At 51.3% G+C, this 26293-nt stretch overlaps 1 protein-coding gene across 7 annotated transcripts in view; it reads right to left on the minus strand.

Annotated features, from left to right (window-relative positions):
- Window positions 1–26293, minus strand: part of thoc2 (THO complex 2) — a 32585-nt gene that overhangs the window by 4011 nt on the left and 2281 nt on the right. For 5 of the 7 annotated variants that reach the window (XM_060057652.1, XM_060057651.1, XM_060057650.1 and 2 more), the window contains exons 3-33: window positions 25918–26009; window positions 25677–25728; window positions 25014–25084; window positions 23950–24071; window positions 22237–22370; window positions 21186–21346; window positions 20773–20865; window positions 20099–20248; window positions 18855–19027; window positions 17592–17787; window positions 16471–16509; window positions 16196–16326; window positions 15838–15939; window positions 14413–14497; window positions 14117–14210; window positions 13573–13653; window positions 13389–13485; window positions 12118–12235; window positions 11309–11488; window positions 9870–10034; window positions 9082–9357; window positions 8531–8672; window positions 7619–7776; window positions 6079–6207; window positions 5302–5433; window positions 4674–4858; window positions 4190–4356; window positions 3386–3488; window positions 2588–2964; window positions 2041–2099; window positions 509–544 (exon numbers count right to left, since the gene is read on the minus strand). In XM_060057652.1, coding sequence (XP_059913635.1) covers window positions 509–544; window positions 2041–2099; window positions 2588–2964; window positions 3386–3488; window positions 4190–4356; window positions 4674–4858; window positions 5302–5433; window positions 6079–6207; window positions 7619–7776; window positions 8531–8672; window positions 9082–9357; window positions 9870–10034; window positions 11309–11488; window positions 12118–12235; window positions 13389–13485; window positions 13573–13653; window positions 14117–14210; window positions 14413–14497; window positions 15838–15939; window positions 16196–16326; window positions 16471–16509; window positions 17592–17787; window positions 18855–19027; window positions 20099–20248; window positions 20773–20865; window positions 21186–21346; window positions 22237–22370; window positions 23950–24071; window positions 25014–25084; window positions 25677–25728; window positions 25918–26009 — 4100 coding nt within the window. The remainder of the gene's footprint in view (window positions 1–508; window positions 545–2040; window positions 2100–2587; window positions 2965–3385; window positions 3489–4189; window positions 4357–4673; window positions 4859–5301; window positions 5434–6078; window positions 6208–7618; window positions 7777–8530; window positions 8673–9081; window positions 9358–9869; window positions 10035–11308; window positions 11489–12117; window positions 12236–13388; window positions 13486–13572; window positions 13654–14116; window positions 14211–14412; window positions 14498–15837; window positions 15940–16195; window positions 16327–16470; window positions 16510–17591; window positions 17788–18854; window positions 19028–20098; window positions 20249–20772; window positions 20866–21185; window positions 21347–22236; window positions 22371–23949; window positions 24072–25013; window positions 25085–25676; window positions 25729–25917; window positions 26010–26293) is intronic. The other 2 variants (XM_060057655.1, XM_060057654.1) reach the window with 1 other exon arrangement.

Genomic DNA, 26293 nt, shown 5'->3' on the forward strand with positions numbered 1-26293 from the left:
GCGAGGAGGGTTTGTGGGTTAGTCCCCGACCGCTGGCTGCATCCCTACTGCCCTCACCGTCCCGTGAACATGCTTCCCCGCAACACTTTTAACAAATTAAGGCGTCACCGTTCGTTCCGCCTCGACGGGGAACACCTGGTTGACGGCTCCACGCTAAACACTATGCTATTAATTAGCTTCAACCATTTAGCTCTTGTAACTGAAGTGAAGTGACTCTTAAGTGAAGTGACTGTCTGCATCTTGAAGCAGCAGGTAGGGGCGATGGGGGATGGAACCCAGAGACCGAAACACTACAGGCCCATCCCCTTGTGACCCCATGACCCTAAAAAAGGATAACGCTTTCTTAAGAGTTTAATACTTTGACCATCGTCTAGTTAACGACACCTTCCGTGCGTGAGTCAGAACCGGGTCATTTTGAGTCCGTTTGAACCGGGAAGGTGGAGATAACTAGCCGACCGCGCTAGAAGGTGAGACTGAGGACCGGGCTGTAGGAGAGTAGGGGTCAAACCTTGCTGGCTGAGTCCTTAGGGTCGGTGTTAGCGTCCTGTAGGAATGAATGGACATGACAGATGAGCTGCTGCAGGAGAGAGGGAGGGGGAGAGGGGGGGGGGGAGAAGGGAGAAGGGAGGGAGGGAGGGAGGGAGGTGGAGGAGGCGGCCCGCTTCTTCTCCGATCTGACCTCTGACCTTCGGGGATCAAGGCTCGGACAAGGTCAGGACACCTGGAATGTCAATACTTGGGAAACCCTGAGCATGGAGAAAGATAGAGATGTCTACAGAGAGCCGTGTTTCTGGAGTCTGTCTGCAGCATGTGGTGGTGGTGGTGGTGGTGGTGGTGGTGGGGCTGAGCTGGTGTGCGGCTAAAGTGCTAAGCACTAGGGTGTGCTCGGTGTGCTAGCGCCTCCCCCAGTGTGTGCGAGCGCCAGTGTGCTGGCGTCGGGGTGTGCGAGCCCTTCGGCGTGCGATGCGTTCTGAGTATCAGTCACTTACAGGTGGAGAGACACGCCGGCGCCTACACCGTCCCTGGCTGCACGCAGGGCTACTATTACACCGCTAGCGTTGCCATGGTTACCGTCGTCTCTGGGGACATCTCGCCCGCCTCTTCCTCCTCTCCTCTCCTTTCCTTCCTCCTCCTCCTCTCTTCCTTCATTTCTTTGGGGGAGGGGCTGTGTAGCTCAGCTCTCCTCCGTTTGTTTGAGGGCAGGTGGGGGTGTGGGGGTCTTCCTGGTGCTGGTGGCGTCTCTTCTTGGTTGTTGGGGGGGGGGGGGGGGGGGGTGGGTGAGGGTGATAAAGGGGTGCTGGTTGTTGCGGGGGGGGGGTCGTTGCTGATGGGGTCACAGGAACACCTCTGGATCCGTCAACGTCGAACCGGGAACCGATGGCCTCCGAACCGTCTTCTGGATCTGCGTCAGGGTGGGGGCGTGGCAAGGGGCGGGGGGGGGGGGTCGAGGGGGGCGTGGCCACCGCGCCCGGACGACCAGCATGACAGGATGACACCGCACCCCGGATGGGGGACCGGGTCCTGTAAGACCGGGCCGCGGGGGACCGACCGGTACGGACGACGAGAGAACCTCTAAAGTGCTTGAGCGGGATCTTCTGGGAACGTTAACCGAGACCGGGGGACGGGACGGGGGGGGGGGTTGGGGCTGGGGGGCTCCAACGCTGGTGAAACTCGAGACGATAAAAACTCTTTTCCGACCGACGGAACTGGGGGAGGGGGGACTTTGATTTAAACTTTAGTTTGGACCTCTCCCCCGCGGGCCAGCTGTACCGCGCGGCACAACGGTACAAAAAACATCTTCTCAAGGCACTACGACTCTCGCTCTTTAATAGGAAAATACTGCTCTCATAAAATCATTACATCTACACAACGCTCCTGGGGGGTAAGTCCATCAGGCTTAAAGGTGGAGGGGGGGGGGGGGGGAGACAGAAGAGTCCATATGAGTGCTGGGGGGCTCCTGGCTCCTGCTGGGGGTCTCCGGAGGTCGGGCGGCCGGGGTGTGAGAGGCAGAGAGGGGACACGACCTCAGGCCATACTAACCTTTACAGACGACGAGTGGGATGGAGACGAATGGCTGTCCAGCTTTCGCCTTTTTGTTTCTGTGGGGGGGGGGGGGGGGGAAAGAGAGAGAGAGAGAGAGAGAGAGAGAGAGAGAGAGAGAGAGAGAGAGGGGGGGGTCAGAGGTCGGCATATCCGAGGCTCAGGTACACGTCCTACTAGGGCGGCTCGATTATAAAAAAAAAAATAATCATAATCGCGATGATTTTGGCCGATATTGACATCCCGATTATTCTAAGGATTCTTTTTGAAAACACGATGTTATCATTCAGCTCTCCCAAAAAAACACTTTGCCACTGACGACTTTGAAACGTCGCCTTAAAAACATACACAACATGGTCAAGTAGAAAGTGTTCAAACCTAAAATAATATACAGATCTGTATCCAGCTGTTCTATAAAACATTTAACGAAAATAAATGAAATGGGAAAAAAATGAATCTATAAATCGAAATCAAATTGATCGCCCAGCCCTACGGGGGCGTGGTGCGTGTGTGCGTGCGTGTGCGTGTGTGCGTGCGCGTCACCCACCCCTCTCAGTTTCAGACTCGGGCCGGGGGGGGGGCAGCTTGGCTCCGCCGGTGGCCCCGCGCTCCTTCTCCTTGCTCTTGGACTCCCGGGACGCCTCCTTGGCCTCCTCCTTGGCGCTGCTCTTCTCCTCCTTCAGCTTGTCGCGCTCCGCCTTGGGGGTCCGCTCCTTACCCTCGCGGCCCGCCCGCTCCTCCTTGGCCGCCGCTCCCCCTCCCCCTCCCCCTCCTCCTCCTCCCGTGCGCTCCTCCTTGCCGCCGGCGCCCCGCTCCTCCCTCTTGTCGCGGCGCTCCCCCTTGGTCTCCGGCGTGCTGCCCGGCGTCTTCTCCTTCTTCTTCTCCTTCCCGCTCTTCTCCTTGTCCTCCTTGGTCGCCTTGGTGCTGCGGGGCGCACGGGTCGGTTCACCAGTCAGTACACCAGTCAGCACACCAGTCAGCACAACAGTCAGCACAACAGTCGGCACACCAGTCGGTACACCAGTCGGTACACCAGTCGGTACACCAGTCGGTACACCAGTCGGTACACCAGTCGGTACACCAGTCGGTACACCAGTCGGTACACCAGTCGGTACACCAGTCGGCACACCAGTCGGCACAACAGTCGGCACAACAGTCGGCACAACAGTCGGCACAACAGTCGGCACAACAGTCGGTTCACCAGTCGGTTCACCAGTCGGTTCACCAGTCGGTTCACCAGTCGGTTCACCAGTCGGTTCACCAGTCGGTTCACCAGTCAGTAAAGTCAGTAGCACTGTCCCTCCACTAGGGCGCAGCCTCAGGCTAACAGGAAGCTGACACTGACCTGTTGGGAGCTGAGTTCCCGTTGCTGGTGGTGACCTTGGCTGTGGTGCTGTTGGCTTTGTTCACTGGTTTGGTTGTTCCTGCAGTCTTATCTTTACCGCGATCTGGGAACCAATCAAACACCGTTTAGACACCAGCTAGACATCACACACACCAGCTAGACATCCCAGACACTGTTAAACAACAGCTAAACATCACACACACACACACCAGCTAAACATCACACTCCACCTAAACATCACACACAACAACTAGACATCACACACACACACACACACCAACCAACCAGACCTCACACACACACACCAACCAAATAGACATCACACACAGACACACCAACTAGACATCACACACACACACCAACCAACTAGACATCACACACACACACACACCAACTAGACATCACACACACACACCAACTAGACATCACACACACACACCAACTAGACATCACACACACACACACCAACTAGACATCACACACACACACACCAACTAGACATCACACACACACACACACACCAACCAACTAGACATCACACACACACACACACCAACTAGACATCACACACACACACCAACTAGACATCACACACACACCAACTAGACATCACACACACACCAACCAGACATCCAATATAGCCTATGGAGATGTCAAAACAGAGAATAGACAGAGGGGGAGGAGGTGGAGGGAGAGGTAATACACAGAGACTGATGAGAGGGACAGACAGAGAGGGAGGCAATACGGAGGGAGGGATGGGAGGAACAGAGAGAGGGGGGGAGGTCAGACGGCTGAAGGCCCCACCTCCGTCCTCGGCCCCTGGGTCCTCTGTCTTGCTGGCGGGGGCCTTGCTGGCCAGGGGGCCGTTCTGCTGGCCGCCCAGAGCGGTTCTGCTGGCCGGCTGCTCCTTGTGGTGGAACTCGTTCTCCGGGACCATGTGGGCCTTACGCCCCTTCAGCTGGCCCGAGTACCTGACACACACACACACACACGCATAAGGAACCGCTGCTAGTATGGCTAATTAGCTATGGCTAACCCTACCTTGGATAGCTGCAGCTAACCTTACCTTATTTTAGCTGCCGCGAAACCAAGATGGGTTTAGCTCGGGCTAGCCCCATCTTGGTTTAGCTCGGGCTAGCCCCATCTTGGTTTAGCTGGGGCTAATCCCGCCTTGGTTTAGCTGGGGCTAATCCCGCCTTGATATACCTAAAGCTAAACCAAGCTATCCCGTGTTAGCAGTAGCGCCCCAGCGCTGAGCTGCAGGGCCCCAGGTGAACGGCGGTGTTACCCCATGGCCAGGGCGTAGAGGTCGGGCCTCTTCTCCTTCTCCTCCAGGCAGATCTTGTGGACGCGGCACTCCAGCGCCTGGCCCAGGTTCAGCACCTTGGGGTAGCACGGCAGGATCTTGGTGAGCACGATCAGGACGTTCCTGATGTGGGTGTACTCCCCCGTCTCCAGGCAGTGCACCGAGGCCTGAGGGTGGAGGTCACAGTGTTAACTAGGGTAACGGTGGAGGTCAGTGTTAACTACAGCACAACACAGTGAAGACAGTAAAGGTGGAGGTCACAGTATTATTCTTCATGGGTCAAATATGCAAACCCATGCCGACCGTTGGAATGGTGCGGATGAACAGAAGTATTTTTGATTTCCAGATTTGCCCGTCTAATGATTCAATAGGACCTACATTTGATTAGGAAGGAGGAAGGTGAAAATCGTCTCTAAATCTTCCCTCACGGACAGCGTGTACTGATCTGCTGAATACGTGTATGGAGAACGGCACTCTCCTCACGCAGAGGTACAGAGCAGGGCTACTGTAGCACAGAAGTGGGAGACAGAGAGTGCCACACTGGCGTCCCTGGGTGTTCTCCGTGCAGGGGGACACAGTGAGGCGGTACGGGTGGAGATGAAGGTGGTACCTTGGTGAGCATGTAGTGCCACTTGTGGACCACGTGTCTGAAGTTCTCGTAGTCCAGCTGGTCCGCCTTGTTCCCTCCGTCGAAGCCCGTGGCCCTGAAGATGGTCAGGAAGCCGGGGTAGTTGGCGCACTCCTGGATGCATGGGACAGAGGGAGGGTTAGCATGGAGCTAGTTAGCATGTGGCTAGTTAGCATGTGGCTAGTTAGCAGGGAGCTGGTTAGCATGTGGCTAGATAGCAGGGAGCTGGTTAGCATGTGGCTAGTTAGCATGTGGCTAGTTAGCATGTGCCTTGTTAGCATGTGGCTAGTTAGCATGTGACTAGTTAATGTGTGGTTAGTAAGCATGTGGCTAGTTAGCATGTGGCTAGTTAGCATGTGGCTAGTTAGCATGAGGCGAGTTAGCATGAGGCTCGTTAGTATGTGGCTAGTTCACGTGTGCCTAGTTAGCATGTGCCTAGTTAGCGTGTGGCTATCTAGCGTGTGGCTATTTAGCGTGTGGCTATTTAGCGTGTGGCTATTTAGAGTGTGGCTATTTAGCATAGAGCTAGTGAGCGTGGCGGTGCCACTAGCTCGTGTGTAGCTACCGAGCATCTTGGTGAAACCAATCCTTAATTAATACTGTCGAACTCAGCCGACGAACCAAGCAAGCGCCATCAGGAAGATTAGTTGTTTTTTGGATTTGATTGAGTGTGAGCAGCAGCCCCGTCAGCTCTGCGGGGGTCTATCTCAGTGTGAGGGTCCAGACGATGAGAGGGGGTGGGGGGGGGGGGGGGCGTACCTTCTCGTAGATGGAGCGGTCGCTATGCCAACGCGTCACCGTCTCCAGCATGCAGCAGAGGAAGCGTCCGTAGCGCCGCGACTCGTTCTCCGTGCAGCTGGCCACCGTGTAGATGATGGCGGAGAACACCTGGGAACACACAACCACCGTCAGGACACCGTCAGAACCAGCTCCGCCCTTTGGAACCAACGCCACCCGTAGCAACCAGTAAGGCCGGTTTGAACCAGAACCACCCATAGCAACCAGTAAGGCCGGTTTGAACCAGAACCACCCATAGCAACCACTAAGGCCGGTTTGAACCAGAACCACCACCCATAGCAACCAGTAAGGCCGGTTTGAACCAGAACCACCCATAGCAACCAGTAAGGCCGGTTTGAACCAGAACCACCCATAGCAACCAGTAAGGCCGGTTTGAACCAGAACCACCCATAGCAACCAGTAAGGCCGGTTTGAACCAGAACCACCCATAGCAACCAGTAAGGCCGGTTTGAACCAGAACCACCCATAGCAACCAGTAAGGCTGGTTAGAACCAGAACCACCCATAGCAACCACTAAGGCCGGTTTGAACCAGAACCACCCATAGCAACCAGTAAGGCCGGTTTGAACCAGAACCACCCATAGCAACCAGTAAGGCTGGTTAGAACCAGAACCACCCATAGCAACCAGTAAGGCCGGTTAGAACCAGAACCACCCATAGCGACCAGTAAGGCCGGTTTGAACCAGAACCACCCATAGCAACCAGTAAGGCCGGTTAGAACCAGAACCACCCATAGCAACCAGTAAGGCCGGTTAGAACCAGAACCACCCATAGCAACCAGTAAGACCGGTTAGAACCTGAACCACCCATAGCAACCAGTAAGGCCGGTTTGAACCAGAACCACCCATAGCAACCAGTAAGGCCGGTTAGAACCTGAACCACCCATAGCAACCAGTAAGGCCGGTTAGAACCAGAACCACCCATAGCAACCAGTAAGACCGGTTAGAACCTGAACCACCCATAGCAACCAGTAAGGCCGGTTAGAACCAGAACCACCCATAGCAACCAGTAAGGCCGGTTAGAACCAGAACCACCCATAGCAACCAGTAAGGCCGGTTTGAACCAGAACCACCCATAGCGACCAGTAAGGCCGGTTTGAACCAGAACCACCCTTCAGAACCAACCCAAGCCGTCGGAACCATCACCACCCACCAGACTCAGCCCCGCCTTTATTTTTTTTGATTTAGTGCTTTTTAATGTTAACATGGAGCCGATGTATCAGAGGCGCCTGATTATATATATAACACGATAATAAGAGGATTGAGCCACATGGCGCTCCTAGGGGGCGTTATTGTTTTCCCAGGGCAGCGTGTCAGGTATCTGATATAAATAGGACGACCTCATCGGAGGCTTCGGTTTAAATATAGATCTCAATCAGACGCCCTGCTCCGGTTACGTCACCTCGCTCATGTTGTTGTGGTCGGTGTAATAGAGCGCGTGCGTGTGTGCGTGTGCGCGCGCGCGCGCGTGCGTGTGTTTGTTTGCGTGTGTGTGTGTCCTACCCGGTCGTAGCACAGCAGGGTGCAGAAGTTGGGCGTCTTCTGCTGGTGCACCAGCTCCACGAAGCGGGCGCAGTAGACGGCGTCGATGGCCGAGAAGATGCAGCGAGGGAAGAGACAGAGCTGCAGGAACTTGGTGATGGTCTCGTTCTTCGTGGATTCTGGACAGAAGACGAGCGGGAAATACTCTTGAGGAAAACTGGGGAGACTTAGGACCCCCGAACCCTAAAGTCTGAAGGAGCCACTACCCAATCTCTGGTTCTCAGAAACAGAACTGACCATCGATTTACGCTTTAGTCATTTAGCAAGACGCTTTCATCCAAAAAGTGTTAGTGAGGACATAGGTCATTAAGGAGCAGGTAGGGGTTAGACAGTACAGAGACAGGTCATTAAGGAGCAGGTAGGGGTTAGACAGTACAGAGACGGGTCATTAAGGAGCAGGTAGGGGTTAGACAGTACAGAGACGGGTCATTAAGGAGCAGGTAGGGGTTAGACAGTACAGAGACGGGTCATTAAGGAGCAGGTAGGGGTTAGACAGTACAGAAACAGGTCATTAAGGAGCAGGTAGGGGTTAGACAGTACAGAGACAGGTCATTAAGGAGCAGGTAGGGGTTAGACAGTACAGAGACGGGTCATTAAGGAGCAGGTAGGGGTTAGACAGTACAGAGACAGGTCATTAAGGAGCAGGTAGGGGTTAGACAGTACAGAGACAGGTCATTAAGGAGCAGGTAGGGGTTAGACAGTACAGAGACAGGTCATTTAGGGGTTAGACAGTAAAGAGACGGGTCATTAAGGAGCAGGTAGGGGTTAGGGGACAGTTTGCTCTGCGATGCCAACATAAAGACTGGGGACATTGGGGATTGAACCCAGCAGCTCAGTGTTGGGAGTGGGCCATGGGACAGTAGTAGTACTTACTGGCCAGTAACCAGTTGTCCTTCTCCAGCTTGAGGCGGTGCAGGACCCTCTGGACGTGCTCCAGCTGCTTCCTCTCCTCCTCCAGCAGCTTGTCCTGCAGGGCCGTGCAGCGCTCCTTCTCCTTCTTCTTCTTGTTCACCGGCTGGAGGAAGAGACCCGTTACCGGTTACTCACCGAGCACACCGCTCACTGTGTTGTACTGCAGCGTGTTTACACGGCTCATCTTTCTTGTTGTGTTCTTGACTTTCTTCCATGATTGTTTCCCCCTCACAGTAAGAGCTTGGATGACATCGAACAGAGACAGAGAGAGTCAGAGAGATGGGGGAGGGAGGGAGAGGGTAAGATGGGGAGACGGGGGGATAGAGATGGGGAGAGAGAGACAGAGAGAGAGACAGAGACGGAGGGGGGGAGGGAGAGAAAGACAGAGATGGTGTGTGTGTGTGAGTGTGTGTGCAGTGTTTGCCGTGTGTATGTGAGAGTTAAGCTGTGTGAGTGCACGCAGTGTGCAGTAAGCCGTGTGTGCGGTGAGCCGTGTGCACGCGGACACTCACTATCTCGGGGTTGTCCTCGATGGCCTTGATCTGGACCTTCAGCTTGTTGACCTCCCGCTCGTAGGCGGTGTGGGGCGCGGCCAGGTCGTACATGGTGAGCGACCAGAAGGTGGCGTAGAACTGAGGCCGCAGGTCGTCCCAGACCCGCGGCGGGTGCAGGGACACCACCGCCTCGTGCACCGGGCCCATCACCTGCTCGCACGCCGCCACGTACTTGTGCACCTTGGGCTGCTGCCGGCTGCCCTTCTCCCCCTTCTTCAGCTCGTCGTAGCGCGACTGTCGCCACGGCGACGGAGGAGAGAGGAAGGAGCAGAGAGGGGAGGAGTTTAGTGCGAGGAGGGCTTCGTTGGGGTTAGATGACCTGTAGGTTGATGGGTTGGTAGGTTTGAGTTGTGAGTGGACCTTTGATTTAGGGGGTGGCGCTCTCTATGGATACGAATGATAATATACCAATGAATATTAAGGCCCAATCCCATTTCTACCCCTTACCCCTTCCCCTTTCAAAACAAGGGGGAGGGGAAGGGGTAGAAATGGGGTTGGGCCTAAAAGGCCTCTCTGGTGGGTCTAAAAGGAATAGATGGTCTTGCAGTGTGGTGTGAACAGGCGGGACGTTTGAATTTTGAAATTAAGTGTCAAAACTTTGAAAAAGTAACACAAACTTTTCATTGACTCAACCGTTCCATTGGCACTAGGGACTTTCCATTCATGTGATCATAAACAGGAAGTGGAGTTCACCAGGACCTGGTGGCGTGCCAGTCATGTGACCATAGACAGGAAGTGGCGCTCACCAGGATCTGGTGGGCGTACATGGGTCGGGACAGGAAGAAGGCCGCGTCATGGGGCGTGTGGAACTTGTTGCACAGGATGTCGATGGAGGGGACCCTCTTGATGTAGTCCTCCGTGCTCAGGTTGGAGGCCAGGAAGCCCCCGAACTGGACCAGGGTGTCGTGGCACTGCAAGGAGGACGGGGGTAGAGGGGGTCAGTCTCTGGTTATCACACGGCGCCGTGGTAACCTCGCCAACTCCACGACATGCCGTTACCATGGTGATGACCCACACCTGCCTTGGATCGGTCCAACACGTTGACTGACGGGCCAATAAAAAATCAACCGTGGCGAGTTTAAAGCTAATGTCGCCCTTTCTCAGAACCGTAGCTGCATCGTATGCGTGCGGTCCCGTTCCAAACGCCAGGATTCACGGTTTTATTGACGTCGGGGTGGGGGAAACACAACAAACAATCCCGCTCGAGTGTCAAAGCACTTGAAGACCTCTTAAGAGACTTGAAGGAGAAACTCCGCCGAACTCCCGGGGCGAGACGCCTCGAGCACACAGAAGAGTGAGCTCCTCCCAGGGACGTTAGCACTACTACGACACATGCTGTATCATATGTAAACCTCAGTCTGGGTCATTGAAGGTCTGCCCGCTGCCGGTGACGGCCACACGCAGGGCGATAGCGTGGACGGAGGTACACCGCCTCCTGTCCCCTAGATGGATAACCGTCTCTGTAACTGTGAGTCTGTCCGCGCCGGCTGCGAGTCCCTCAGGCGCCTCTATAGACCCCAGGATCAACAGGCAGACGAAGTCTCCCCATCAGGATTCACCACCACTTTCCTCCCCGCCCCCCCCCCCCCGTGCCCGACGTCTGCACTGCGACACCTTTGGAGGACTGCAGACGGGGGAAGGTGTGATGGTCAGGACTCTAGAGTCCACTACAAGGTACACCCACCCACCATGGACCAGGTCTCTGTTAGGTCTAGGACCAGGAGGCCTGGTCCTAGACCTAACAGAGACCCGGTCCATGGTGTGTGTGTACCGGGTAATAGAGCTAGACCAGGTTCAGGACAGGTCTGTACCTAGTCATATAGGCCCTGGTACATCTAAAACAAGCCAAACCGCTGAGACCGTTCTGACAAATTGGCGAGGTTGCAGCCAGATCCAGCCTTGCTAGACTACTGGAGTAGTCCAACCTTTACCACCAGCCCCCCCTTACTGGTCTACAGCACCATGAGAATGGGCCTGCCTCACGGCCCACACATCAGTGTATAAACAGCCCACACATTACAGTGACCATCTTGTATAACAGACCGATCACAGCGACTATCTTGTATAACTGAGTCACATCACAGTGACCATCTTGTATAACAGTCCCATCACAGTGACCATCCTGTATATCGTCCCACACATCATTGTTTAAACAGCCAACACACCACCGTGTCTAGTAGCTCACCTGGTCGTAGAGCTTCCCCACCAGCTTGAGGTGCTTCTCGCCGCCCTCCAGGAACACCACCCCGTTCCTCTGCTGGGCCATGAGAAGGCAGAGGGGCAGGGCCAGCTCGTGGTCCAGCAGCGCGTCCTTCAGCCGCTGGGACGACTTCTTAGTGTTACGGATCTGACCGAAGTACCCCCCCTGAGGACGGAGAGAGAGAGAGACAGAGGACCGGAGGGAGAGGGAGAGGAGAGAACGAGAGGACCCGAGAGAGGGAGGACCAGAGGACAGAGAGAGAGGAGAGGGACAGAGGAGAGGGAGAGAGGAGAGGACCAGAGGGAGAGAGGAGAGACAGAGAGGAGAGACCGAGAGGAGAGACCGAGAGGAGAGGCCGAGAGGAGAGACCGAGAGGAGAGACCGAGAGGAGAGGCCGAGAGGAGAGACCGAGAGGAGAGGGAGAGGAGAGGGAGAGAGGAGAGACAGAGGGGAGGGAGAGAGGAGAGACAGAGGGGAGGGAGAGGAGAGGGAGAACACATGAAGATAGATTAGATAAAGTCCGCTGTGTTCAGTTTTATTGATCCATTCAGTCCGACACTAAACATCAGATGGATGGGGAAGTAGTGTCCTGGTAGTAATACAGTATCCAGCATTCAGTTCACCCATCCAGCTAGCGTTGAGAACCAAGATGGCCACCTAGTTTACGCAAACACCGAGGGTTAGGAACCAAGATGGCCGTCCAATTCCTTCACCCACCTAGGGTTGAGAGCCAAGATGGCCGCTGGGTGAATGTGGCCCATAGAGCGAGAGTGTGAACCAGGTGAGACGCTCACCTCTGCTTTGAGCTGTTCTCCCCCGGTCATTGCCTCCAGCTGCTCCGACGTCATCTCGTCCGTGATCTCGATGCCGGCCATCTTCTGCACCACCTCCTTCAGGATCAGCAGGTCAAAGCTACACACAGACACACACACACACACACAAGCAGAGACGTACATCCGTTTACAGACCTCGGACAACAGTTCAGAGAGGGTTGACCTTCCTCTTCCTTCGGTCGACCCTTTTGTCCGTAACATTCGTATCACGGATGGTCCAAGTGAGAATGGAAGCCACAACCCTAGGGGAGGAACTACAGCTACACACAGCTTCAATGAAGTCCCAGCTCGACTCGCCCAAGAGTTTCATCAGAGTTCACCAGAGTTTCCTCAGTTGAGTTGCTGTATGGGAATCTGTACGTCTCACACAGATACCAGTCTTCCTGCTCTCTGAAGTCTGGGGGGGGGGGAGGGGGTGTGTGGGGGGGGGGGGTATGGGAGTGTTGGGACCCCTGTGGAGGGATGTTCTGCAGAGTTGAGAACATCCACGCTCAATTGAACCCAAACACTAGGTGGTTATTCTGGAGACGCGGGTGTTGCAAGCACGGCTAAGTAGCTCAAACAAACCCAAACAGGGACTCCGTTAAGGGAGTCATGCATAGCTAAGGGCTTTGAATGAGTTCTGCTGGACTGTGGGGACTCTTCTGTGTGTAGTTCCTAGGATTATTCATTCATTCAGAGTGCACAGCCGCTTTGGAAACTACTTCTGCAGCAGCACTAGTATGACTGCTCTGGGCCACAACACATTTTGAACCACATCTATGTATTTTCCACAAACAAGTAAGTTTGGTCGGGATTTTGGTTTATGTTTACAGATGTATGGGGTCGGCTTAGCTCAGGAGGTAGAGCAGTTGCCTTGTAACCGAAAGGTTGCTAGTTCGATCCCCAGCTCCTCCTAGCTGAGTGTTGATGCGTCCCCGAGCGAGACACTTAACCCCAACTGCTCCTGACGAGCTGGCTGTCGCCTTGCACGGTAGACTCTGCCGTCGGCGTGTCAACGTGTTTATTAACCGATGTAGGTCGCTTTGGATAAAAGCGTCTGCTAAATGCCCTAATTGTAATTATATATATTTTTTCCATATTTCGTGTGTATTCCAGGCTGTATTTCATGTGATATTAAATACTGTAACTAAGTATACATTATTCCTCCTAGAAGAGATTCGGTAGTAATCATCATAATAATGTTTAGTCACAGTCCTGTTAAGACAGGTGGGCTTTCCGTGATTGGTTACCTCTTCCCTGCCTTCAGCTGATTGGTCACATACTGCAGCAGGCCGGCCAGCTCGATGGGGTACTTCCTGAACACCGCTCCACACAGACTGGCCAGACCTAGGGACCGGGTCACATGACACCGTCACATGACCGCTCACAGCCGAGAGCCGATTGGCTGGGAACATAGACAACAGGGGAACGTACTCTGCAGCCAGGAGGAGATGGTGGTGTCGTCGTGTTTCATCTTCTCCTTCTCCGGATTGGCCAGAGCCTCGATGATGCAATCTGATTGGTCGGTTAAGAAAAACAGTGCAGCAAAAAAAACACAATGCCTTCCTTCCAATATGTATGTGATGCAACAATTCTATTCTATTACACACTAGCACTTACTCATGAATACATTCTGCACACACTCAGTGCTCACCCCTAGAAGTCCTCTACCCTGTCCAGTAGTTAAATTAATACACGTTGTGTACATGTGTTCCAGTCTATTTATTGAGTGGGTCAGATCATCGTGTTGGTCTAAAGAAGACCTGTAGGAATCGGGGGGGGGGGGGGCTCAGCCCATCTCTAGACCACCGGAGCCCATCACATCCCAGACATGTGGTCCTCGTTGTACTTCAGTGAGAGGAGGCCATCAGAGTCTAAAGACGATGCTGCTGGTCTTAAGAGATCTGGACCAGTTCATCTCAAAACCCCCAGAGCCGGTTGGACCCCAGAGAAGGTAAAGACGGCAGGTGGAGGATACAGGCCAGCAGGTCGTAGTTCAGGGACGTGAGGTACTTCAGAGAGTCCACCACAGGCCCGATTAGGTTATCGTACCACTGGATCTGGGACAGGATCTGGAGAGGGATGAACGTTACAGTAAAAACCTGGATCAGTTCACTAAACGTTCAAAACAGACCGATACACACCAACATCTGTCGCCAGCTCCTATTCTGACACTATACCATAGGGTAAGAATAGTGTGATGCTTAAATGTTTCCAGACAGGAGGACCATGCTTGGGCCATCCTCTGGGGGTCTGATATCCTCAGGTGCTTACGTAGTCGAAGAGGATGGTGGGGTTGCTATGGCTGAGCTTGCCGATCTGCCTCCCCGACGGCTTCACGTTCTCCTTGGTCAACCGCCTGGGGACAACGTCAACACACGTCAGCATGCGTTAACACACGTCAAGACAGGAAGAGCTGAGCACAGCGCTGCCCGGCTTCCCGTCTAGCTGAAACCGTCACTGATGAAACACCAAAGTGAACAGAGGGTCGATTATAACGGACTTCACGGTCAAAACGGTTTCACTTTTTTTATATACATTATTCCTGCAGTTAATAAGTGGTTTGCGTTTAAAAGACTTGTGGAACCAAATCCACCTGCAAATGAGGCTAAGAACTATTCAGCCACACTAGCCGCGTTTACATGGACACTTCTGATCCGATTATAAGCAGCTCAATCTGAATAAAAAATGATCATACTGTATATACACCTCCATTGGAATACAATTCCCTGATCGGAATACAATTCCCTGATCGGAATACAATTCCATGCGGGATTGAAGAGGTGGTGTAGTCCGTTATAATCGACATGTATACACTTATTCCGAATGGTTTGGGGTGGGTGCGGCTGCTTTTTAACTTAAGAGAGATGGCATCAGAAGCAGCAGTAGCTCGCAATTGGTCCGTCTGTACTTTTATGCACACAGAACTTGACTTTTTGCCTGATTCACGTCTTTCTTATCTCTCCGCAAGTAGATCGGTAACTTATCAACCCGAGCGTGTCCACGAAGTGACGTCAACGTCTTTGGCGGACCATTTCTCTGCTGATCCAACACTACGAATGGTATGGTAGTTGCCGGTCATTATCGAAAATAATACCCTCCAGGGCGAAGCAAGACACCTCCACTTCGCGTCGGGTCCAGTTTGCCCTGTCGGGGCTAATGACCGGCATTCTGTACATTTTCCCTTACATAACAGAACTCTACAGAACTCTCTCTCTCCCCCAACAGTCTTGGCTGCGCACTCTCATCCAAATACGTGTTGTTTGCGGCGGAGGAGGGGGTAGATATAAAGACCTGACGAGAAACTGACATCGCTGTGCTGTCCTCCTCCTTCCTAATTGAAGGAGCAGGCAGAGAAAAGCTCTCTCCTGCTGGGCTTTCATTAAAATCAAATAGGCCTGCATAAAAATGTTAACGCCGGTCCAGATGTGGCAGGTGTGCTTGAGAGACATACGAACGTACGCTTACCTCTTTTGTAAACGCCCTATATTACATTCGGATCGCATGATAGGAATAGATCTATTCTGATTAGAAATCTAATCTGATCAGAAGTGTCCATGCAAACCCGGCTACCGTCAATATTGAGCAGCAGGACCCAGTGATCAATGGTTCTGTCCATGTTACCCAGTAAGCCCTAGTTCCGTCCCTGGTTTTGTCCAATGGCGGAGGTGTACAGCAGATGTTGGAGGTAGCTCTTACTTCATGATGTACTTGGCCCGGTCGATGGTCTGGGCCTTCACCTTGACCAGCAGAGGATGGCTGGAGTACGTCTCGTTCTTCCACTGACCGTACAGCCGGTACCTGAGGGACAGAACCCGCGCGAGAGTCAGACGCAAGGACACACACTACTCTGTGCGTGCGTGTGCATGTGTGCGTTGGTGTGTGTGTGTGGTTGGTTGTTGGTGTGTGTGTTTGTTTAGGTGTGCGTGTTGTTGTTTGTGCGTGGGTTAAGGTGTAAGCGTGTGTGTAGGTGTATGGCATCTAAGGGTGTGTGTGTATAAAAAGATGCGCAAGTGTCAGTGTGAATAAAAAAATGATGTGCAGGTGCGAGTGTCACCTGTGCTGGTAGGGGAACAGCTTGAAGAGCCCCCAGACCTCTTCAGACAGGCAGGCGTTGCACTCCAGCAGGGAGAGGGAGGGGAGGAGCACCTGGTCCGCGATGCTCAGGAAGCAGCTCAGCAGCGTCTCCTGGGGTCACACGCACAGGAAGTCACGCACAGGAAGTCAGACTTCTGTAGGAACTCGTAATATAAAATAACCCAACTCTGTACAAAACACCCCGTCTTTACATGGGGTTGCAAATATGAATGCTATCATTATAGTTTAACTCACCATCTTGTCTTTGAACTCAGCCCTGTTCTCAGCCAGGTACTGTGGACAGAAACAAGAGTCAGAACATCAACCAGACCTTCATCCATCTAGCAGAGAGAGGCCTACTCCATCCATCTAGCAGAGAGAGGCCTACTCCATCCATCTAGCAGAGAGAGGCCAACTCCATCCATCTAGCAGAGAGAGGCCTACTCCATCCATCTAGCAGAGAGGCCTACTCCATTCACCTAGCAGAGAGGCCTACTCCATTCACCTAGCAGAGAGAGGCCTACTCCATCCATCTAGCAGAGAGGCCTACTCCATCCATCTAGCAGAGAGGCCTACTCCATCCATCTAGCAGAGAGAGGCCTACTCCATTCATCTAGCAGAGAGGCCTACTCCATTCATCTAGCAGAGAGGCCTACTCCATCCATCTAGCAGAGAGGCCTACTCCATTCATCTCGCAGAGAGAGGCCTACTCCATTCATCTAGCAGAGAGAGGCCTACTCCATTCATCTAGCAGAGAGAGGCCTACTCCATTCATCTAGCAGAGAGGCCTACTCCATCCATCTAGCAGAGAGAGGCCTACTCCATCCATCTAGCAGAGAGAGGCCTACTCCATCCATCTAGCAGAGAGAGGCCTACTCCATCCATCTAGCAGAGAGGCCTACTCCATTCACCTAGCAGAGAGGCCTACTCCATTCACCTAGCAGAGAGAGGCCTACTCCATCCATCTAGCAGAGAGGCCTACTCCATCCATCTAGCAGAGAGGCCTACTCCATCCATCTAGCAGAGAGAGGCCTACTCCATTCATCTAGCAGAGAGGCCTACTCCATTCATCTAGCAGAGAGGCCTACTCCATCCATCTAGCAGAGAGGCCTACTCCATTCATCTCGCAGAGAGAGGCCTACTCCATTCATCTAGCAGAGAGAGGCCTACTCCATTCATCTAGCAGAGAGAGGCCTACTCCATCCATCTAGCAGAGAGAGGCCTACTCATCCATCTAGCAGAGAGAGGCCTACTCCATTCATCTAGCAGAGAGAGGCCTACTCCATTCATCTAGCAGAGAGGCCTACTCCATCCATCTAGCAGAGAGAGGCCTACTTCATCAATCCTGACGCACTAGGGGTCATGGGGGGGCCTACCTCTTTCATGAAGGCCTTTCCCAGGCGGACCACCTTGGCGAAGAGGATGGGGTCGTGGGACAGGTGGGGGCCCAGGTAGCAGAGCATGCTGAAGGTGTCCTGCCGCAGGTCCTCGAAGCTCTCGGCCGGCCGGGGGGTCCGGCGGCTTCTCAGGGGCCTCAACACGCGCCCCTTGGCCCCCTTGGGAACAGCGGCCCTGTGGAGGTCAGGTCACACCATTAAGAACCAGCGGGGTGATCACGTGACCTGTGGGGGTTGAGTCACACCATTAAGAACCAGCGGGGTGCTCACGTGACCTGTGAGGGTTGAGTCACACCATTAAGAACCAGCGGGGTGATCACGTGACCTGTGAGGGTTGAGTCACACCATTAAGAACCAGCGGGGTGATCACGTGACCTGTGAGGGTTGAGTCACACCATTAAGAACCAGCAGGGTGATCACGTGACCTGTGAGGGTTGAGTCACACCATTAAGAACCAGCAGGGTGATCACGTGACCTGTGAGGGTTGAGTCACACCATTAAGAACCAGCAGGGTGATCACGTGACCTGTGAGGGTTGAGTCACACCATTAAGAACCAGCAGGGTGATCACGTGACCTGTGTGGGTCAGGTCACGTGATCACGTGACCTGAGGGGGTCAGGTCACGTGATCACGTGACCTGAGGGGGTCAGGTCACGTGATCACGTGACCTGTGGGGGTTGAGTCACACCATTAAGAACCAGCGGGGTGATCACGTGACCTGTTTTCATTCTAACAGCATCCAATCAGACAAACAATAAACAGAACAGTACCTCTCGATGCGTCAAATAATCTAAATTTAATTCAGAAGGACATCGGGGTTCTAACCCAGGACCCACCTGCATTACAGGGGTACGTTGTGAGGTTGACCAGTGGTACAGAGCGTTCGTATCAGGGATCGACCGATATGGATTTTTATAATTAGCCGATACTGCTTACATCTTAATGTACACAATGATGATTTCAAATGTCACAGGTCTCAATTCAAAAAAGTAAAATAATAATAAATAAATAAAAATCGGCGGAAAAATCGGCTGATGACGATGCTCGCAAATAGCTCAAATACCGGTGTGTGATCGATTGATATATCGGACGGTCGATACATCAATCGATCACGAGTTCGTATAGGGGTCCACGTTGAGGTGCACCAGCGGTACATTGGGGTTCAGGGTGGGGCTCCCCAGCGGTACAGCGGGTTGGCGTTGGGGCTGACTGGCGGTACAGAGGGTCTGTGTTGGGGCTCACCTGCGGTAGAGGGGGTCCACGGTGAGGTGCACCAGCTGGCAGAGGGCCAGGGCGATGGCCTTGTGCGAGGTGGCGTAGAAGGAGGGCATCTGGTCCATGATGCTCTGGGCGTGATGCCAGTCCCCGATGCGGAGCAGCGCCTCCAGGAGACCCAGCTTCTGGTTGTCTGGAGGCTGTTGGGGGGGGGGGACGACAGGAGACCCTCACCCGGTCAGAGTCTGCTTAGAAGGTCCTGAGCGTTACAGTGAGGCGACTTGGTGCAATAACCGAATTGCGATTATTTCGACCAATATTGGGATTTAGTATTCGATTATATTTTATGTTCTGGATGATTCACTAAACCAACCATAAACCATTCTGTAGTATGACCGAAACATTGGAAGCGGTCAACATAGAAACTGCTCTTTCCTTTAGGCCAGGTCTATGTGGTGAGATGAATTGATGAATGAATTGATATAACATCTTTATTTAACTATTAAATTGTAAAATAAAAAAAATTAAGAAACTTACTGATCTCCAGTCATAAATAAATATATATATAGTTTTGTTAAACCTCAGCCTTTGGGATTTGCATTTCGCGTTCTATTACATCGCGACTTCAGCTTGAATTCGATTAACCGCCAGCATGACAGGCCGCTTCACACTCCGCCGTAACGGACATGCAGGCTGTGGGGTCCTGCAGGGTTTCACCAGCCCGGGGGAAAAACCAGCTCTTGTGTGACTTCTACAGAAACGGATGCGTCTCGCTGGCTTTGTGTTGCGTAGATCTGAGGTCGACACAAGCTGCCCCCCTCAGTCTGAGCCATAGCCCCTTCCCTCTCCTCAAAAGGGACACTCGAGACTTTCGGGGAGTCAGCGAAGCACCATAACAGCCCAACGCTCCACTCAGATCGGATTGGCTCGGACTTGGGGTTTGCCCGCGTCGGGACAACATCCACGGAAGCAGGTTAGCGTAACCAGTTGTCAGTCAACCAGCCCGCCGTTCCTCCAGTGTGGAGAAGAGGAAAATAAACCTCCCATATAGTCGGCGTATTCCTTTAACGTTACGTAATAGTAACCGGGGGAAACAACCTCATTACCAATACACCAGCATGGATACGGTACTGGACCAGAGGAGCTCCATCAGAACACGTGATGCTCCGGATAACTCATTCCCCCTCTCGTCTACCTCGTGGCCTCAAATGCCCCATATGGGACGAAGATGAAGTACGCCTTAGGGTCTACCTTGGGGGGGAGGGGCGTACCTTGTCGTTCTTCTCCTCCTCCTTCTCCTTGTCCTTGTCCTCGCTCTTCTCCGAGGGCACCACCACCATCACCAGCTTGCGTGCGATCTGCTTGGCCTCCTGGATCTCCTTCTTGTGTTCCTCCACTATACTGACATCTTGTGGCAGGAGCTGGAAGCACAAGAAAGTCAAGATCGATGACTCAAGCGCACCCAAAGCCCATCCCCGTGGGACCGCGGCAGGCCTGGTTTGAACCCATCCTTCACCACCAAGGTGCTTTGAAGCTAACCAGCTCTACAGGTATAATAAGAGACACTGAGGCAGTGAGGGTGCGATCCCGGTAGAGACCCAACACACATCACACAGCGTCTTTTTCTGAGAGACACCAGCACAGCATTTGACCCACATGCAATGTATCCAGGAGGGTTTAAAAGACCGCCGCTATGACGTGGATTGTGATGCGGCTTGGCTGAACGACCTGATTCATAAGGTGAGCGCCAACGTTATGAGAGGTTATCAAAGGGTCCAACTCGTTTTATGTTCAGCGTTTTGCCTTTCCGTTAGAACAATGTTTTTGTCGACAAGAAACCTATCTTGTTGAACTCCATGAACTGGAACCTGGAGGCCAGCGTGAACGTATGGGGTGTCAGGAGGAGCATAAGGCCTTAGAGGGAGAGGTTCTCGTGGTCTCTTACGTGTACGTAGAGGTCCTCCAGCTCTACCAGGTTGTGGTGGAGCAGAGCAGCAGCGATGTGGTACAGAGACCTGGGGGTTTCCTCATTAGGCTCCTAGAGGGAGGGAGAGACAGGGAGGAGAGGGAGAGGGGGGAGGAGGCAGAGAGAGAAGGAGAGAGAGACGGAGTGGGAAGGAAAGGAGACAGAGGAAGGAGGAGAGACCATGTGGGGAGGAGAGAGGAGAGCGACAGTTAGAAAGTTTGTTTGTATGCACGAGGCTAAGGTCAACATCAACACGGCTGCAGCTTACACTCAACAACAGTCATTTAATTTTTTGATTTTTGATAAATTGATTAAACATGTGGTCTGTAGTATTGGGACCCAAGCTACCCGTCAGAACGCGAAAGCCTCTAGAACAGCAGGGGGGTCCGTACCTGGTAGAACTTGAACTTGAAGCCCAGCATGTGGCAGAGGGTGAGTGGTTCACACATGTAGGACTTGATGAGGGAGAGGAAGAAGTGGTCCTGGTCCGAGCGGCCCTCGTACACCTCCAGGATGATGTCGAGCACGCGGTTGGGGTCCAGGTTGAAACAGCCTGCGGGGGGGGAAGCGACACAGTGAGAGGACGTACTGACGGCAGCGTGAAGAGAGGGAGTTCGGACGGCAGTGGTGGCCGTTAACTAGGGCTGGCCCGAATGCCACTTTTCAGGCTTCGAATACTCGTTGGTTTTTCCGAGCGAATATTCGAATACTCGTTCCAGAAAAACACACCATCAAAAACAACATTAATAATACCTATATACTCCCTGGAACCGATTTTGACAGTATCTGCATATTTAGTTGAAGATTGAATAGCTTTTGAACGTTAATTAGAAGGCCTAAGTAAGTTGGAGTTTCTTAGTTTTTCCCCGTGGAAGCGAACAGCTGTTGTTCCGTTCCAAATCAACTTTCCTCTGCCATCTCAGCCCTTACGGGAGCTTTTCAATTCATCCTGGAACGTGTATCTTTTCAGGGACTTTGTACAATAAATCCATAACAAATACTGAACATTGATTTTCTTATGTGTCCATATTATATCCATTATATTGACCGGGTATTCCCAAGACGCTAACGCTCTGCAGCAAGCCAGTCACAGTTGATTGGCGCGGCGCTGTACAGCGAACGTAAACAAACAACTAAGCTACGGTTAGCATTTCGCTAAGCATTACTTTTCCTCCCGAGATCCTGCTGATGTTGTGTTATAAAGTAAAGGGAAACAAGATAGCCTATCTATTCTTCCTCCACCTCTCTCGCTTCTCTGCTTGGTGTCGCTTATAGTTTGCCTCACTCGCTCTGGTAACGTCACGTACGTGGAAAAAAAAACCAGAAGCTCTGAATACCGATTTAAGCTTCGAATACTAATTTTCCGAACGAGTATTCGAATAATTCGGGCCAGCCCTACCGTTAACACACTGAAATTGAGGGGAACATATGAGTCGTACGTACCTATGAGTGACTTGATGCTCTCCAGCACTACGTGGCTGGTGATGTTCCCAGACAGGTCCTGACCCAGCTCTGAGATCAGCTTAGCGTATCCCTCGTTCTCCTCTCGCAGCAGGTTGAACTTCTGCTGCTTGTAGCTGGGAAAACGAGCCTGGACGTTAGTCACCTCATAACAACACAGTAGGGCTGAACCTTTTGGGGAAACAATCGAATTGCGATTATTTTGACCAATATTCCGATTCCGATTTATTAAGTTCCTTATGTTCTGTATTAATCACTCAAAAAGCAATACATCATTCTTCAGAATGACCATCACAACATTAGAAGCATACAACATATAAACTGCTTTCGATTAGGCCAGGCTGCTGTGTTAAGATGAATTGATATTATAACCTCTTTATTGAACTATTGAATTGTAAAAGAAAAATAAAGATAAATCTTACTGATCTCCAGTAAGAAACTAACAAATCACCCCCTCAAAAAAAAACAAAGGTTTGTTTTGGGGGTTCTTTGCAGCCTTTTCGATTTGCATATCGTGTTCCATTACATCACGTTTCGATTTGAATTCAGTTGTAATTCAGCCCTACAACACAGGAACCTCTGCGCTCCAACAACAAGCCGACAGAAGAGCTGCTCTGTTCCATCAGCGCTCTGGAGGCTAACGGTCTCTCTCCAGAGCCCTGGGACAACCAGGGGGTTCAGGTGAGGAGACACCAGGACAGGCTGTCCAATATGGCCTGTATACACTACAGTACTATCACTACTACACTTAGACACACCGTTACTGCAACACAACTACAGTACTGCACTCATACACACTGTTACTACAGCACAACTACAGTAGTGCACTTATACACACTGTTACTACAGCACAACTACAGTACTGCACTTATAGACACTCTTACTGCAACACAACTACAGTACCGCACTTATACACACTGATACTGCAACACAACTACAGTACTGCACTCATACACACTGTTACTACAGCACAACTACAGTACTGCACTTATACACACTGTTACTGCAACACAACTACAGTACTGCACTTATACACACCGTTACTGCAACACAACTACAGTAGTGCACTTATACACACTGTTACTACAACACAACTACAGTACTGCACTTATACACACTGTTACTACAGCACAACTACAGTACTGCACTTATACACACTGTTACTACAGCACAACTACAGTACTGCACTTATACACACTGTTACTGCAACACAACTACAGTACTGCACTTATACACACTGTTACTGCAACACAACTACAGTACTGCACTTATACACACTGTTACTACAGCACAACTACAGTACTGCACTTATACACACCGTTACTGCAACACAACTACAGTACTGCACTTATACACACCGTTACTGCAACACAACTACAGTACTGCACTTATACACACTGTTACTGCAACACAACTACAGTACTGCACTTATAGACACTGCAAAGCTATCACTACTGCAGTACTGTCCTATACACTCTCTGATACAAATACAGAGAGATGCAACAGGTGACATTTATTTCTGCTCAAGGCAAACTAACCACAGCTATAAACGTGTCCCACAAACTAAGAACAAACTAACCAAACTGATGGTCACTGACGGAGCAAGGGATGAAACTACAGTTCCCATGATACACCGGGGCATGCAGGACTCAACAAAGACTGCCACGGAGTGCTGAACATATATGCAGGACTTACAATAGCTTGGTCTTGATTTTGACGATCTTCTGGTTGAACTGGTGGGCCTGCTTTATGAGGCCCAGGGACTCCAGCGTGTCTGGGTCCAGACGCTCCTTCAGAATCACCTCTGGCACGAACATCTGGAGGACATAAACCATGATCAACACCTCACCTCCAGCTCATCACAAACAGGGCCACGTTCGGATCGCACACGCCGTTAGTCTAGCATTAGATGCCCAGGAGAAGTTTGGTCCCTATTTCTACACAATCATCCAATTACAAAGAACCCTCCCTAGTCAATGGCCTTAATAAAACACAAATCAACTGAATATGTCGGCTCACTGAAGACCAGAAAGCGGTGAATTGACTTGGACAGCGGTGACTTCACTGTTTCCTCACACCCATCATCGGTTAAAAATCAAATAAAGAGTCATAATGATTTATGTGTCATGTTTTTAAAGGAATTCAATCAAGAATTACACAAAATGTACCACGAAGTTGAACGTTAAATTTATACGTTGTTACCTGACATGCCAATGCTGATATTCCCTTTTGTCCTGTGTGTGTTTTCCTTGACTTCCCTTTGTGTTTAACGTCTCTTTGTCCCCGATGTCACATTCCTTTTTTCAGTAGCCTATCATCCATCACTCTTGTTATTTATTATTAGCTATTTCATTATCTTTTTTATTATTATTAATTGGTTTTCCACATTCAAATATATCTCAAATATATCTCTCCAATGTAAACCAGTTCAATAGACCCACTCCCTTGTCTGCTACTAAAGGTGTGTTCGTGCTCCTGACTTCCTTAGCTTGCTAGCACCAGTGCTACCAACTAAGAAGGCTAGCGTCCAGCCCTGCTAATACTTTCATCCAGTAAAAGATGGTTCTACAACATTTACACCAACTGTTGCTTAGATAGCTCTCATGCAAAAAAAAAATCATTTATAGGTATTTATACAAACACATCGTTTTACTCCTGAAATTACGGCAACGCAACTCAGACAAGAGATACACCTGCATCAAACTGAGGTGTAATCACGTGACTAAAGCTCCTCGGGACAACGTATTGCAGAGCCTCACCAGACAGGCTCCGACCAGCTGGGTGTAGTTCTCCCGTCTGTGTTTCTCTTCCATGGCACTCGTCTCAATATCTGGAATCATAAGGCCAGGATTCATTTTCCAATTTTGATCCAACATTAGCATTAAATGGATATCACTCATCAACCAGCACACGCTAGATGTCATTAGGGAGCCGAGAGGGGTTGAAGAGTAGATAAACAAATCATTAAGGACCATGTAGGGGTTAGACAGTACAGAGACAGGTCATTAAGGAGCAGGTAGGGGTTAGACAGTACAGAGACAGGTCATTAAGGAGCAGGTAGGGGTTAGACAGTACAGAGACAGGTCATTAAGGAGCAGGTAGGGATTAGACAGTACAGAGACAGGTCATTAAGGAGCAGGTAGGGGTTAGACAGTACAGAGACAGGTCCATAAGGAGCAGGTAGGGGTTAGACAGTACAGAGACAGGTCATGAAGGAGCAGGTAGTCTTATTGGTTGATTTATTTCTTTAATGTGTGTTATTGTTGGTGTAGCATTTATTTGTTGAGCATGTTAGCATCGCTATTGACGCTGTAGCAGTTATTTGTTGAGCATGCATTGTTGGTGTGCGTTATTATTTGATGAGCATGTTGGTGCGTGTTATTATTTGCGACTGTTACTTGATGCATGGCGTGGCTACTGACCCAGTATGCTGAAGACGTCTGCCAGTATGGAGGCCATGTCCTCTCGGAGTTCCTGTAAGCACACCTTTAAGTCACTTTGACATTGGAGGACAGGGATCCCACAAAGGGGTGTCACAGCAGAATCACAGGAGAACATGGACAACGACCTTCCATGACGAACTAAGAGCACTAAGTATGGAACGGTAGACATGGCAGAACGGGCCTGTCTGCGACCACAGGGCTCCCTGCACATTATATTTACCATCATGTCTCCAAGGACAGAAGCAGCTAGGTCCAGCTTGAGGTGACCCTGAACCCCCTGCCAGCACAGCTCATATAGGGCCGTCTGCATGTCTGTACGCAACACAAACACACACAAAAAAACACACACCAGTTAAAACAATCTGCAGAACACGCACACACACATACAGTTCCAATTCTGCATAAACATACCATTAAAACTCATCAACTCAAATAACACACAACACAGTCAGAATAACTCAATAATACTGTCTATATTAGATAGTGGTCAGCATAATCAACACACAAGACATATTTAATCTCCCCTTAGATAGAACCAAAGCTCTTGTCTTGTGTAGGTTAGAATATATGGTGTTATTCAGATAGGACAGAAGGTC

Source organism: Gadus macrocephalus, chromosome 7 (genome assembly GCF_031168955.1).
Source record: "Gadus macrocephalus chromosome 7, ASM3116895v1".
Taxonomy (NCBI): domain Eukaryota; kingdom Metazoa; phylum Chordata; class Actinopteri; order Gadiformes; family Gadidae; genus Gadus; species Gadus macrocephalus.